Source organism: Candida pseudojiufengensis (genome assembly GCF_024610245.1).
Source record: "Candida pseudojiufengensis strain CBS 10847 chromosome Unknown scaffold1, whole genome shotgun sequence".
NCBI classification, from domain to species: domain Eukaryota; kingdom Fungi; phylum Ascomycota; class Pichiomycetes; order Serinales; family Debaryomycetaceae; genus Lodderomyces; species Lodderomyces pseudojiufengensis.
The window spans coordinates 549,350-563,917 of NW_026261530.1; the positions used below are offsets into that span (position 1 = coordinate 549,350).

General features: G+C 31.6%; 11 protein-coding genes across 11 annotated transcripts; 7 read left to right on the forward strand and 4 right to left on the reverse strand. All coding sequences in view use genetic code 12, as the record gives it.

Annotated features, from left to right (window-relative positions):
- Window positions 1-1,457: 1,457 nt before the first annotated feature.
- HAT2 (Hat2p) lies at window positions 1,458-2,597 on the forward strand (the record flags this gene model as incomplete). The annotated part of the gene is made up of 1 exon (XM_051758147.1): window positions 1,458-2,597. The coding sequence occupies one exon, from the start codon at window positions 1,458-1,460 to the stop codon at window positions 2,595-2,597; it is 1,140 nt and encodes a 379-aa protein (XP_051613734.1).
- Window positions 2,598-2,831: 234 nt separating this feature from the next.
- On the forward strand, window positions 2,832-3,482 carry KGF55_003363 (polyamine acetyltransferase; the record flags this gene model as incomplete). The annotated part of the gene is made up of 1 exon (XM_051758148.1): window positions 2,832-3,482. One exon carries the CDS (start codon window positions 2,832-2,834, stop codon window positions 3,480-3,482), a length of 651 nt encoding a protein of 216 aa, XP_051613735.1.
- A 199-nt stretch (window positions 3,483-3,681) lies between these two features.
- On the forward strand, window positions 3,682-4,407 carry SAM35 (SAM complex subunit; the record flags this gene model as incomplete). Its single annotated transcript, XM_051758149.1, has 1 exon — window positions 3,682-4,407. The coding sequence occupies one exon, from the start codon at window positions 3,682-3,684 to the stop codon at window positions 4,405-4,407; it is 726 nt and encodes a 241-aa protein (XP_051613736.1).
- Window positions 4,408-4,433: 26 nt separating this feature from the next.
- KGF55_003365 (proteasome regulatory particle lid subunit) lies at window positions 4,434-5,372 on the reverse strand (the record flags this gene model as incomplete). The annotated part of the gene is made up of 1 exon (XM_051758150.1): window positions 4,434-5,372. One exon carries the CDS (start codon window positions 5,370-5,372, stop codon window positions 4,434-4,436), a length of 939 nt encoding a protein of 312 aa, XP_051613737.1.
- A 343-nt stretch (window positions 5,373-5,715) lies between these two features.
- On the forward strand, window positions 5,716-7,107 carry KGF55_003366 (putative Xaa-Pro dipeptidase; the record flags this gene model as incomplete). Its single annotated transcript, XM_051758151.1, has 1 exon — window positions 5,716-7,107. The coding sequence occupies one exon, from the start codon at window positions 5,716-5,718 to the stop codon at window positions 7,105-7,107; it is 1,392 nt and encodes a 463-aa protein (XP_051613738.1).
- Window positions 7,108-7,296: 189 nt separating this feature from the next.
- On the forward strand, window positions 7,297-8,622 carry GDI1 (Gdi1p; the record flags this gene model as incomplete). The annotated part of the gene is made up of 1 exon (XM_051758153.1): window positions 7,297-8,622. One exon carries the CDS (start codon window positions 7,297-7,299, stop codon window positions 8,620-8,622), a length of 1,326 nt encoding a protein of 441 aa, XP_051613739.1.
- A 56-nt stretch (window positions 8,623-8,678) lies between these two features.
- On the reverse strand, window positions 8,679-9,674 carry DDI1 (Ddi1p; the record flags this gene model as incomplete). Its single annotated transcript, XM_051758154.1, has 1 exon — window positions 8,679-9,674. One exon carries the CDS (start codon window positions 9,672-9,674, stop codon window positions 8,679-8,681), a length of 996 nt encoding a protein of 331 aa, XP_051613740.1.
- Window positions 9,675-9,943: 269 nt separating this feature from the next.
- KGF55_003369 (RNA-binding protein) lies at window positions 9,944-10,210 on the reverse strand (the record flags this gene model as incomplete). Its single annotated transcript, XM_051758155.1, has 1 exon — window positions 9,944-10,210. The coding sequence occupies one exon, from the start codon at window positions 10,208-10,210 to the stop codon at window positions 9,944-9,946; it is 267 nt and encodes an 88-aa protein (XP_051613741.1).
- A 163-nt stretch (window positions 10,211-10,373) lies between these two features.
- SSK1 (mitogen-activated protein kinase kinase kinase) lies at window positions 10,374-11,774 on the forward strand (the record flags this gene model as incomplete). The annotated part of the gene is made up of 1 exon (XM_051758156.1): window positions 10,374-11,774. The coding sequence occupies one exon, from the start codon at window positions 10,374-10,376 to the stop codon at window positions 11,772-11,774; it is 1,401 nt and encodes a 466-aa protein (XP_051613742.1).
- Window positions 11,775-11,802: 28 nt separating this feature from the next.
- MODF (Modfp) lies at window positions 11,803-13,326 on the reverse strand (the record flags this gene model as incomplete). The annotated part of the gene is made up of 1 exon (XM_051758157.1): window positions 11,803-13,326. The coding sequence occupies one exon, from the start codon at window positions 13,324-13,326 to the stop codon at window positions 11,803-11,805; it is 1,524 nt and encodes a 507-aa protein (XP_051613743.1).
- Window positions 13,327-13,566: 240 nt separating this feature from the next.
- Window positions 13,567-14,544, forward strand: DOS2 (Dos2p; the record flags this gene model as incomplete). The annotated part of the gene is made up of 1 exon (XM_051758158.1): window positions 13,567-14,544. The coding sequence occupies one exon, from the start codon at window positions 13,567-13,569 to the stop codon at window positions 14,542-14,544; it is 978 nt and encodes a 325-aa protein (XP_051613744.1).
- Window positions 14,545-14,568: the final 24 nt, after the last annotated feature.

Below are 14,568 nucleotides of genomic sequence, written 5' to 3' on the forward strand. Positions count from 1 at the left end.
GCGTCAATAATCGAGATTTTATTCTTCAATTAGTTATTTTATACATTTGGAAAAAATGGGTGAACGGTGATACTAAAGACTTTGTAGATTAAAATTACAGCTATACTATAAAAACAATCATAACCTAATCAAGAATTGGATTTTATTTACTAAAAATTGAACAAGGCTTTAATTTACGTAAAACTTTAATCCCTGAATCATAAAATTTGGAATGATGTCAATTTTTGATGATATAGATATGACATTGATATTATCAACCGCGTTTAATCAAAAAAGATCAGTGCAGCGTTAACCATGAAAATGACAATCTTGAGCAAATTGAAATAATCAGTTAAGCATGAAGAAAAGATACCAGTTTGTAGAATCTTCTTCAAATAATTGCTACTTTATAGATTTATCACTTTACAGCAAATTATGTAGGTCCAGCTTTGACCCATATTTGTACCTATCTTAAATAACCGTTTTTTTCGAATTCAGCCCTATTTGAAAGGTACAAGGGATGCCAGTATGGATTGAAAATATTAAATCAAAGGCTTTGTTTGAAGGCTTTCGTAATATGTTAAACTATAAATTGTATAATCTCGCTGAGTTCGACCATAGTTCAAAGATTAACACACCGTGAAAAACTCACCACTATCTTTAAACACCTTCCCTCTTGATACTTGGCTTGGCTAATTGATTATGATTTCATCAAATATCGCTTGTGGAATTCTTGGTTGCAACGTAAGTGATGAGATCACTAACGTATGAATGATATGTCAATTTATTTTTAAAGGATTTGAGTATCGAGCAGATCCAATTGAAAGAATATAGATCCCATAAAATCTTCAATATAAAGTAATTGGCATACATCATTCATACGTTATAGTATTTGGCATCCATGGCTGCAATATAATGAACTATTCCCTATTAAAAAAGGAAATGTCCATAGAATTCATTTTGAGGTCATGTTGTGATGAATTCAACGCCTGTAAGTAATCTGAACCTGGTGAAAAACGTTGATCCAGTCTCTCCTAAAATTTGGTTTGTAATTTCGTGTAAAACTATCTGTTTTGACTTGGTATTGGTCCAGTCAAACAAAATATTAGGTAGAATCTCAAGATGAATGGTTTTAGTCTGATCGACTTCAACCATAGGACTAATGCTTAGACGAGTGAGCAAGCAATAATTTGAACTTCCGTGTTTTCTAATTCATAACTGACTTCCTTTCATCTGTACCAAAGTATTGCTATTAAGCTTCAGCAGTGGCAGCTGTTGCAATGTTTTGCCCAAAACTTGGCTAATACAATGCTCTTAACTTTGTATGAAACATAAGCTGCAAAAAATGTGATCTAGTTGCGATGAAACTAAATAGAATAAATGGAAAATTATTTACTTCAAAAATCGCGTTTGTTTCAAATATTATCTAAAACATCAACATCACCAAAGTCTCAGCAATTCACAACATACTTTAAGCAATGGATGCCAATGGAGAATCTCAAGAACTATCTATAAAAGATGAATATCAACTATGGCGTAAAAACTGTAGATATATGTATGAATTCGTTAGTGAAACAGCATTAACCTGGCCATCATTAACAATTCAATGGCTTCCAAATCATACAACAGAAAATGGAGTAATTAATACAAAGTTATTACTTGGAACACATACATCAGGAAATGATTCAAATTATTTAAAAATAGCAGAAACTCAAATATCTGCTGGTGGGAAAGCAAATTCCAGAATAAAAATTATTAAAAAGTTTGAAAATCAAGAAGAAATATGTAGAGCAAGATACATGCCTCAAAATCCAACGATAGTGGGGACCATAAATGGAGCTGGTGGTGTTGATTTATATAATATTGAAAGCGATGAACGGGGTAGCTTTTCACATTTTCAACCTCATTCAGATAATGGATATGGATTATCTTGGAACCCAATAACAAAAGGACTCTTATTGACAGCGTCTGATGACAAAACGGTTTGTGTGAGTGATACAAACAAGGAAAACGAACAAATATTTAAAAAAGAAGGAGATGATATCTTTAATGATGCTAAATGGCATTTTTTTGACAACAATATATTTGCATCAGCATCAGAAGATGAACATTTATACATATATGACTTAAGATCACCGGATAAAGTATCGAAGTTTTACTCCAAAAACTCAAAAGGTATCAATTCAGTTGCTTTTTCTCCTTTTTCACATAATTTATTAGCTATAGGAAACACTAATTCAAATATAGGAATACTAGATCTTAGAAATTTGAAATTATTACATACAATGATGGGTCATACAGAAGGTATAACTAGTTTAGAATTCTCACCTCACAAGGATGGTATACTAGCATCAGGAAGTCAAGATAGAAGACTAATTGTTTGGGATTTATTTAAAATCGGAGAAGAACAACAACAAGAAGATGCTGAAGATGGATGTCCAGAATTATTCATGATGCATGCTGGTCATACAGCAGGTGTGACTGACTTATCTTGGTGTCCTTTCAAAGAATGGACAATTGGATCTGTTGCTGATGATAATATTGTTCATTTATGGGAAATTAATAAAAGCTTGATAAATACTGAAGAAGCTGATGTTGATGCCGATTTCTTGGAATAGGTAATGTAGAGTGTGTAATATTATATGAACTATATTTCACTTTCTTCAATCCAACTATCCTCTATTATTGATTTCTAATTTGAAAGTTCATGTCATGATTTATTTTTAAGTCGTGTGAGAATTGTGGAATAAAATTAAAACTTAGCCTAAATGTAAATATTGGAGTTATACAAAATTTAGAGTTAAACACCTAAATAAAATCTTCAAACACCAAAAAATCAACAGGCATTAAATATGTCGGACTTTCCGCCCAACTTATCAATTAGACCATTGACTATTGAAGATCTAGACCAATGTGTACAATTAGAAGAAAAGGGATTTCCTGAAGAAGAAAGATGTAGTGAATCAAAATTACAATATAGATTAACTGTTGCCCCCGAACTATGTTCAGGTTTATTCATAAGAGATTTTGATTATAAATATAACTTTATAAATTTACCGGAAGTTGCTGAAGAATTATCAAAACAACACAATAATGTGGAATATGATGATGATGAATTTGAAGATGATTATCCAGCTAAATCTTCAGTTACTAAAGAAACTTTAATTGGTCAAATCATTGCAACAAAAATACCAGGTGACAAAATCACCGAGGAATCAATGGAAATAGGTAATCATAAGGAATCATCGAGGCATATTGGAATACATTCAGTAGTAATAGATCCAACTTGGAGAGGAAAAAATTTAGGACCATTATTATTACATGATTATATTCAAAAATTATCGAATCAAGATTTAGGTGATCAAGTAGTTATAATATCTCATAAGGACTTGGTACCATTTTATGAAAAAATTGGATTTAATGATATTGGTGAAAGTGATTGTAAATTTGCAAATAGTACTTGGCACGATTTGTCTATCGATTTAATAGCTAAAGATGAATAGGCGAAATTAAAAAGATGTTTCGTCTTATTATCGATTAATACAAGATGTATACTTCCTAGATAGTTGATAATAGTCAACAATAATTTGTATGTTTGAATGTAGTAGATCGTTAGTAGAATAAAAAATATATACGCACTCTAATCATTAAGAAAAGAGTAAGTCAAATTCACCATTTTTCAACTTAAAAATCGTCCTAGTAATGAAAATTCCTCAAATACTAGATGACTTATTTGATTCAGTACCATTGAAAATCATTCATGAAAGTGACAACGATATTCAAATCAAGTCTCCAACACCATTGTCAAACTCAGTACCACTAATATTGGGAGTATACAACACATTTCATTACAAAGATATAGAACTACCTACAGATCCAATTTCATTAGCTACGTACCTTAGACTAATTCAAAAGAATGATTTAAAGCTAACATCATCATCAACTGGCTTAACAAAAATTCCATTTCGTGGATCACCATACAATTCACTACCGATATTGATTGGAGATTCTATTGAAAGTATACAAAAAATTCAAAAGAACATAGCTAAACATTACAAAGGCGAAGAATTTTTCATCAACGACTTTTTGGATACCAAATTATACAATCTATGGATAACTTGTCTTTTGACTGAAAAATTTGATGATGAAATTTATCACAAATTGTTTGATGTAAAAGACTTTGAAATTTATGATTTAAAGAAAGAAATACCCAATTGGAACGACTTTAAAGTACGATATCCTTCATTAAACTTAAAGAAATTCTACAATCTACAACTAAATGAATTCACGGAGTACATGGATTTGGATAATCTCAAATTAGCATCATTCATCATTATAATAAATGAGTTTCTTCCTTTCACAGAAATTGGAAAATTAATACCGCCAGAAATTGTAGAGAGAAGCTACAAAGTATTGAATAATTCATGAAGTCTGTAAATATATATATATATATATTATCTAATTGCCAAAGAATCTACTCCACTAGTTACCAAAGTTTTTATATTATTATCAATCAACTTTTCAGCTGTATCTGACAAATGTTTCTTTGGATCTTGCTTACCAACATATCTTGTTTTTAATTGATCTTCAGTCAATTCTTTTTCTTCACTAACTCTTTGATTATATAATTTAGCTATATTTACCATCTTTTCAGTGCTTTCTAGATTTTCAATTTCTTTATGATTATAATCTCCCAGAATAAGACCAGATTGCCAATTCTTTTTATGCAAATTGAGTAACATATTTGTTTCATTCGATGTTTTATGATAATCTATATTAAGTGAATAGTAATGACGATTCAATCCATGAATCAATGCTTGAATAGAAGGTTTATTTAAATGTCCCACATTTGATGTAGATTGACGTGGTTCTTGGCCCATCATCAAGGTTGTGGTATCAATAGTTCTGAATGCATCTATAACAACTTTACCTTTTACTGATTGGATTGGATCTATGACAACTGCAACTGCTCTTTTATTTAATTGTTCAAATGATTGTTGAGTATTCACATCAACTGAAGACAACCAACATCCAAAACCAGGATGTGAATGATACCATCCTACAACCATTTGATCTCTTCCTGTTTGTCTGAGCATGTCCATCATTCTAGTTTGAAACACATCATCAACAGCTTCAACCGACACACCTGTTCCTGACTGTGGCATTGCAAAGACATCATGAACATGAATTGTAAAATCATCAACAAACTCTCCCAACATTAACCCCATAACTTCCATCGGTACACCTGCTCTTCCATGTTTTAACATTTTTAATAATGCAAGTGATGATATATATACAGTTTCCGAATTATCAATGGCTGGTCCATCAGATTGTGGTGGTACACCTCCTCCTAAACCTGCTCCTTGACCTAGCAAACGTTGCAACCTTTCCATTGTGTCTTATTATGTGGTAATGATTGAATCTTTTGAATGATAGTGGCGACCATGAAAAAGCCAAAATCAAGAACGAGACTTTTAATTGATAAAATTATCATGTTTCTAAGTCATGTGACTAGTCATGTGACCATTAGGCTTTCTTTACGATCTACAATGTGCTTGTCAGATTAAATTTTCATCTATATATCATCCTATTGAAGTTCAAATTACTAAAAGATTATTTCAAGTGAAACCTTTGCTCGTTGTATGCATTTAGAATAATTTTAGGTTTTTGTTGCAAAAAAATTTAAACGGCTCAAAAATTTTATCAAATTGGTCTATGGGAATTATTTTTCACAACATGTCAGGACCAGAGTCACTCAAAGATCGAAAATATCCTGCAAAACAACATGCTAGGAATGTTTTATCTCAATTGAAGAAAAAAAACCCTTCAAAGGCAACAGAAGCCAAATTTTTCATTAGTGGTGAAGTTCTAGAGGGATATAAGTACTGCGATCAAACAAAACCTTTTAGACAAGATCGATACTTCTTTTATTTGAGTGGGTGCAATATCCCAGGGGCTCATGTACTATATGATAGCGAGAAAGACCACTTAACATTATATTTACCAGATGTGGATAAAGAAGATATTATGTGGTCTGGTTTACCATTATCACTAGAGGACGCTGCAAAAAAGTATGATGTGGATGAAGTCAAATATGCTTCTGATATCAACTTAAATTCCAAAGCTTTTACCACAGATAACAACCTCAAGAGTCAATTTTTAATAGAGCAAGACGAGGATTTTTTTTTTGCATTGGATGAAGCTCGTGCTTTTAAAGATGAATTTGAAATAGAATTAATGAAACATGCTGCAAAAATTACTGATAATTGTCATTATGCCGTTATGTCCGCAATACCTATCGAAACAAATGAAACTCATATTCATGCTGAATTCATGTATCATGCATTACGTCAAGGTTCAAAAAATCAGTCTTATGATCCAATATGTTGTAGTGGAGAATCATGTTCTACATTGCATTATGTAAAGAATGATGAAGAAATCACTCCAGATAAGAGATCAATTTTGATTGATGCTGGTGCCGAATGGGATTGCTATGCGAGTGATGTTACAAGATGCTTCCCGATAAATGGAGAGTGGTCTAAAGAACATTTAGAGATTTATAATTTAGTTCTCAAAATGCAAACAGAAGCTTATAAGTTGATAAAGCCAGGTGCAAATTGGGAAGATATCCATTTGGAAACTCATAAAGTTTTAATTCAAGAATTTATCAAATTAGGGATTTTTAAGAAGGAATTCTCTGTCGATGAAATTTTCGATGCTAAAGTTAGTGCTAGATTTTATCCTCATGGACTAGGACATATGTTAGGTATGGATACACATGATACTGCAGGGTTTGCAAACTACTCAGATTCAAATGAATTGTCGCGTTATTTAAGAATTAGAAGAAAATTAGAGCCATCAATGGTTGTTACAAATGAGCCAGGATGTTATTTTTCTCCTTTTTTACTAGAAGAAACATTGCAGAATCCAATAAAGAGTAAATACATTAATAAACTGGTACTCGATAAATATTGGTATGTTGGTGGAGTTAGAATTGAGGATGATGTGTTGATTACAAAAGATGGATATGAAATTTTCACAAAAATCACAAAAGATCCTGAGGAGATTAGTAAGATTGTGAAAGCGGGACTAGATAAAGGGGAGAAAGGTTTTCATAATGTGGTATAAAACTGTTAGATTTCTTTGTATGATTATTAAACTCTTACATAGCAATAGTAAAATTGATATTCAGGATTAATTATAGAGAAAAAATGTTACGTAAAACTGTTTTGTGATTTTAGTTACGATAAATCAAAATCAAAAAATCAAACTTACTCAATCACCAAACAACGACATACATCAATTGTATTTTCGGAAATGGATGAAAACTACGACGTTATTGTTTTAGGAACTGGATTGACCGAATGTGTTCTCTCTGGTATTCTTTCAGTTGAAGGTAAGAAAGTTTTACACATTGATAGACAGGATTTTTATGGGGGAGAATCGGCTTCATTAAATTTAACTCAATTATATGGTAAATTCAAACCAACAGCACAAAGACCAGAATTAAAAGGTAGAGATAGAGATTGGTGCGTTGACTTAATTCCGAAATTTCTTATGGCAAATGGAGAATTATCAAATATTTTGGTCCACACAGAGGTTACTCGTTATATTGAATTCAAACAAATTGCTGCAAGTTATGTTTATAGAAATGGCAGAATTGCAAAAGTTCCCTCCAATGCGAAAGAAGCTTTGGCTTCTTCATTAATGGGGATATTTGAAAAAAGAAGAATGAAAAGATTTTTGGAGTATATTCAAAATTATGATGAAAATGTTGCATCTACTCACCTTGGATTTGATCTAGATAAAAACACGATGAATGAAATTTATACATATTTTGGATTAGAAAATGGTACAAAAGATTTCATAGGTCATGCAATGGCTTTATGGTCAACTGACGATTATTTGAATGAAGTTGCTAGACCAACTTATGAAAGACTTTTGTTATACGCACAGTCTGTGGCAAAGTATGGGAAATCTCCATATATTTATCCTTTATACGGTTTAGGTGAATTACCACAAGGTTTTGCTAGATTATCAGCTATATATGGTGGTACTTATATGTTGGACACACCAGTTGATGAAGTACTTTACGACGGAGATAAATTTGCTGGAGTTAAAACTAAAGAAGGTACAGCAAAAGCTCCTATAGTCGTTGCTGATCCAACTTATTTCCCCGAACTAGTTAAAAAGACCGGATCAAAAGTTATTAGAGCTATTTGTATTTTAGATCATCCTGTACCAGGAGTTGACTTGGACTCATTACAAATTATTATACCACAAAATCAAGTCGGCAGAAAACATGATATTTATATTGCAGTTTTATCAGACGTACATTGCGTTGTGCCAAAAGGTCATTTCTTAGCTATTGTTTCAACAATCATTGAAACAGATGCTCCTCACGTCGAATTAGAACCAGCATTCAAATTATTGGGACCAAGAGTTGATACTTTGATGGGAATAGCTGAATTATATGAACCAACAAATGATGGAACTAAAAATGGGATCTATCTATCAAAGAGTTATGATGCCTCGTCCCATTTTGAGTCAACTACAGATGATGTAAAAGATATTTACTTTCGTATTACAGGAAATACTTTACAAGTTAAGAAGAGAGATGAAGGTGTCGTAGCCGAAGAATAGAAATCAAATAATTAATAATAATAAATTACATCGTATATTATTCAGCTAACTCTAGTTCAAGCTTCTCTAGAGAAAATATTACCCCCTAAAGAATTTCTAGGCATTTCAGATTCAGTTAAGAATTTTGCTTCAATATGACCACCAATTAATAATGTATCTTTCGTTAAATCTATAACACATCGATGCCTTCTTAACATATCCAAACCAAATAATATTCCCACTGATGTATCAACTATATAAAAGGAACAAGGTAATTCAACTCCAGCTATTTCGATAGGTACACTATGAATTTTACCGCCAATATTTTGAGTTCCTACCCCAACAGCTTGACCTTGAAACCTTTTATCTACCAATCTTGATATTCCACATTTTTCTGCAATTTCTGAACTGATTGTTGTCATTGCAGCTCCAGAATCAACCATTGCAATTTGCTCTACCCCGTTAATTTTTAATTTCAAATGAAGCATATTAACACTTGTAAAACTTTCAGGACTAATATCCCAAGCAAGTTTCATATTTTCCTCAATTGCTTCTTGTTGTATTAGCTCCAAAATACGTTTTTGATTTTCAGGGTTATCTGGATCTTGTTGTAATCTTAATAATTCTTGTTGATTTGAAGATGTTTCTCTTTGTTCCTCTTTTACTTGTTCAACCATTAAATTTCGAAATTGTATAGGATCATTTACGGCATTATATAAACTTGGTTGTGCCATTCTCATATTATTTAAAGCTTGAGGATCTGTTAATACTTGTTGCCTTACCATTTCAATGCGTTCATGAACTTGATTTGAAGGTGGCTGTGATTGTTGTATTTGTGGTCGTGGTTGAGCTTTTTTATTCATCACTATCAAATCATTATTAACAATTCCTAGTTCTTGCAAAGTTTTATTATCTGAATCTAATGTTTTACTATTGAATTTTAAATGTTGATCTTTTGGTTCAATATTTGTTTCTGCTTGTAAGTATGCTTTAAAGTCAGGTAATGATAGTGACTCTGGGACATCTATTGACAAAATATCTCCACTATACTCTAAAGAAATCGTTATCTGCATTGTTGGTTGGTGGTAACTGTGATTAGTGGCGAAAAGAAATTGTAAAACAGTTTCAATTTATATTTTGCAACTAAAATTGATTTTTTACGCTTCTTTCAAAGTAATTTTACAATGGCAAATTACATATAAAACTATAGTCATAAAATTTACATAAATAATAACCTGTATTAATAATCTACCTGACCAGCTATTACACTAAATAGAAAAACTCGGTAGATTCACTTTTTTGAAACAAACCTTATCTTAACTTCATCTGTTTATGTATTCTCCTAGTGGTGATCTGGCACTATCATTGCAATATGACCTCCATTTAATAACATCTTTTTAACCACTTGTTTATCATCGTCATTACTTATCACCTCAACATCTTCTAGAACCATATTAACATAATCATCAAAACCTATAAGAGTACCGTAAAACTCTTTATCACTTGTCATCAAAACTCGAAGTTTTTTCCCAATTGAACGATCTATTACTTCTAATGGTAAAACCTGTTGAGGAATTGTATCTGTTGTTCCCTCTACCGGCTCTGACATGTCTTTATTAACCTTGAATGTTTTAAATTTGATTTCGTTGCTTAAATCTTCAAATTACTTTATCTTTTTGATTTAATGAAACGAAATGAAAAAAAATTAAGACTTTCAAAACAAAAATCTATTGCTTAAACAATCAATTGACACTTACACCAGTACCAAAACAATGAATACGCTGGATTTTAAATCTTATCAAATGAAGTCACCCTCCTTAGTACTCCCGCGACATTCTGTCAGCTCACCTACTACTTCATTAAACATCCCGCAACATAAATTCCCAAAAAACGAATCTAATGGACTTCAAATAGACACTTCATCCTACAATTCAAACAAACCCCGAAGACTTTGGGTGAAAAGAGGTAACAATGGGAACCCTACAACTGTTTTAGCAGAAAAAGATAGTATAGTTGATGATTTAAAATCCTTGATTGTAAATAAATATCCAAATACAATTGGAAGATTTGATGATGCAGCTAATTTGATATTGAAAATTCATTTTCTGAATTCAAATATACCTTCAACTTCACCGACTGCCAAATTGACAGATTCAAAAGATTTAATACTAGAGCCAGATCAAAATGTTTGGGAAATGCTAGACAACTATTTCCCGCAAGGCATGCAAATGAAAGATGCACTCATAATTGATAGTGATAGTACTGATCAACTTGAAACATACGCAAAACCATCTCCACAAATCGAAACAACAAACTTCAAAAATTTCCCATTGAACAAAACTCACACTGCAGGCAGTAAAGATCGTTCAATGTCACCATCAATACCGAATCAAAAACTGTTACAAAGATCAACATCCCAAACAAATGTCATAACTTCCGCAAATACAAATCCACAAGCTGTACTTTTATTACCAAAAAATTTCTCAATCAATAATAACAAGAAGACCTTGAATGATTCTACCGAGTTGGATCCAAAATCTGATGATCAACAACAGGAAAAACTCACAACACCTCCTCCTGATATCAAAACAATAACAAAAGAAACTAAACCAGAGAAAACTGTAGATCCTGCATTGGATAAAGTATTGCCTTCAATCTCAGTTTTGGTGGTAGAAGATAATGCAATCAACCAAGCAATCTTGGGAGCATTCTTAAGGAAAAGGAAAATAAAATACCAAATTGCTAAAAATGGACAAGAAGCAATAGATAAATGGAAAAAAGGTGGATTTCACTTAGTATTAATGGATATCCAATTACCTGTGAAATCTGGTATAGAGGCAACGAAAGAAATTAGGCAATTGGAAAAATTAAATAAGATAGGTGTTTTTGACGATAAAGAATTAAGTAAATTGGCCGTGGATGATTTGACTACAGAAGATAGACTAGATAGCTCAACATTCAGATCACCTGTCATCATAGTTGCCTTAACTGCATCTTCAAATTCATCTGTTGATCGAAAGAACGCATTGACAGCAGGGTGTAATGATTATTTGACCAAGCCAGTCAACTTGGTGTGGCTACAGAATAAAATAACGGAGTGGGGTTGCATGCAAGCACTTATAGATTTTGATGGTTGGAAAAGTAAAAATAATTGGAACAGCACATCTACTTAATAGTTAATACATCACAATCATAAATTATTTAATTTATTTTATGTTCTACTTTATAAATTTCATAATTTCTATCGTCATCACCGGTTAATTTTATCATATAATCATATTTATTTATTTCCCAATCCAAATGTCCAATTGATAGTATTGTCAAATCTTTATATTTGTCTTCCAACAATAACTTATGACACCTCTTCATTACATTTTCATCTTCCATGCATGAGAACGCTTCATCTAGAATCAAGATTTCTGGTTCCTTGATCAATGCTCTTAAAAACAAAGCTAACTTTTGGTCAGTCATTGACAAGTCAACAAATTTGGTGTTTCCATACTGTTCAATTCTATCTTTGAATCGATCAAATATCTCAAAGTTCTTTGACTTCACTTTTGGTTGAAATAAATAATTTGAGTTCCCAATATTTGGAACTAACCCATTATATATAATATCTAGCATAGTTTTATGTTGTGGAACTAATGTATGTAATTCAGGAGATGACATACCAATTTCATTATTAACATCAAAAAAAGTAATCCCACTTCCCGTTTTCCTCAATTTGTTGTTTATTTTCAATACTGACCTCCAACTTTGAGGATGATCAGCCGTAATTAATGACAATAAGGTTGTTTTGCCTGTTCCATTGTCACCCATTATTCTCCATTTGGAACCTTTTGGTATTTTCCAATCAAAATCTTTAAATATCACTAAATCCTTGTAAGCAACTTTTGCATTAGCGAATTCGATATGATTTGGACCATTAAACTCATTGTTATCAATTAAAGTCAAACTCACAGATCGATCTTGTTTAATGTCTTTTTTACTACCTTCGTAATTCTTGATCCCTTCTTCGTCCGCATATGCTGTATTTTTTATCCATTTCGGAATAGCATCTTGTTCTCTTAATCCAATGACAATTGAGATAGACAAGTGCTCGTTCACTTTATGTAGAGCTTCACTTACTTTTTCCGTATTTGATGGATCTAAGCCCAAAAATGGATCATCAATGATTAACAATTTTGGTTTTGTCATTAATGCTTTAGCAATTCTAGCTCTTCTTAATTGACCGTTACTCAATGAATTAATCCATTTTTTCTGTAAATGATTCAAATTAAAAAGATTCAATAATTTTTCAATATACTCAGAATCTATAGTTTTGTTTTTAGTATTATAATTGCTGAGTCCTGTAATGTAATTAAAGACAGAATTAACATCATCAGACATTTCTAAAACACCTTTGTATGAGTAAGATTCGTACCTCGCCGACATGTGAACTGTATCTAAACCAGATTTATCTTTGAAACTTAAAAACAGTATTTGAGTAGATAGTTCAGTTATATTTGAATAAGTCCTAGATAAAGCAGGAAATGATATGAACTCCCCAGCAATGATCTTCAACATCAAAGTTTTTGATGGACCAGTTATTAGCCATGAGTCGTTATTATTTATTTGAAAACTTTTCAAATTGTTCTTGAATATGAATGGTGCATTTTTCAACGTTGTTGATTTGAAGTTAGCATTTTTGATTGACAAAAGACAATTCTTGAGATTTTTGGGCATTCAAATGGTTATTTTATAGTGAAAAGTGATTCATGGACCACCGCGTATATTTTTTAATTTAGAAATTTAGCATGAGCGGAACCGTAAATATAATTATTTTATAAGGAAAACAAATTACCCCTTAAGAAGAAATAATAATTTGTTAACTTCATTAAAAAATTAATAAAATTAAACTGGAGAGCTTTGCTTATTCAACTTAATAGCTTTCAGAGATAAACCCACATCACAATTACCCCAAGTATGGATGTTACTGAACCAATTGCGGAAGCATCAGCAGCAACTCCTGTTACTAAAACTGAATCCGATTTGAATGCTAAAACTGAGCAAACTATGGAGAATTTAGAAAACGAAATAGATAAAGCTTATACTATTGTTGAATCAAAATTCCAACAACTTTGGAAAGACAACTCACATTTATTGAATAAAGAAACAGTGGATGAACAAAGACAGAAGTTTGTGAAGCAATTGAACACAATGAAAGAAAATCTTGGTCATAATAAAAATATTCAATTGGTAACTGAAAATTTTAATACATTTGAAAATCAATTAAAAGAATTAAATCTAGAGGAAAAGCTACATATCAAAGACATATCAACGAAAGCTAATCAAGCATTAGATGTATTAGACTCGAAATTAGAAAGTGTTGAAAAAGAAGCTAGTAAATACGTCAATTCATTTACATCATTCTTTTCTCAAATCATATCAATCACGCCTGAGCAAGACCAACCAAAAGAAAAAGAAGTACTTTTTAATTCATCCTTAAATCAATATGCAAATTATGGTACTAGCCGTTATGAAAATGATTTATTGAAACTACATACAGACAAAAATTACTACATAACGAAAGAAGAACCAGATGAACCTTTTAATGTTGATGAAAAGACAAAAGAAATTGAACTGTTACTCAAAAAGTATCCTACCACATTAACTGAATTAATGAATGAAATAGTCCCTGTTGAAGTAAGTTATAATCAATTTTGGTACTTATATTTCAAAAATGAATCCGAACTACAGAAGTTGGATAAACAAAGAAAAGAGCTACATTCAAAGAAGGAAGATGAAGAATTTGATTGGGATGATGATGACGACGAGCATGAAATTGAGACGCCTGAAAAATTGACATTAAAAGAAAGTAAAAATGATAAAAGTTCGGAGGAAATTACAAAGAAAGAGAATGAAAATGATGATGATGACGATGAGGAAGATGATTGGGAATAGACAATATTTTACTACTGGTACTGC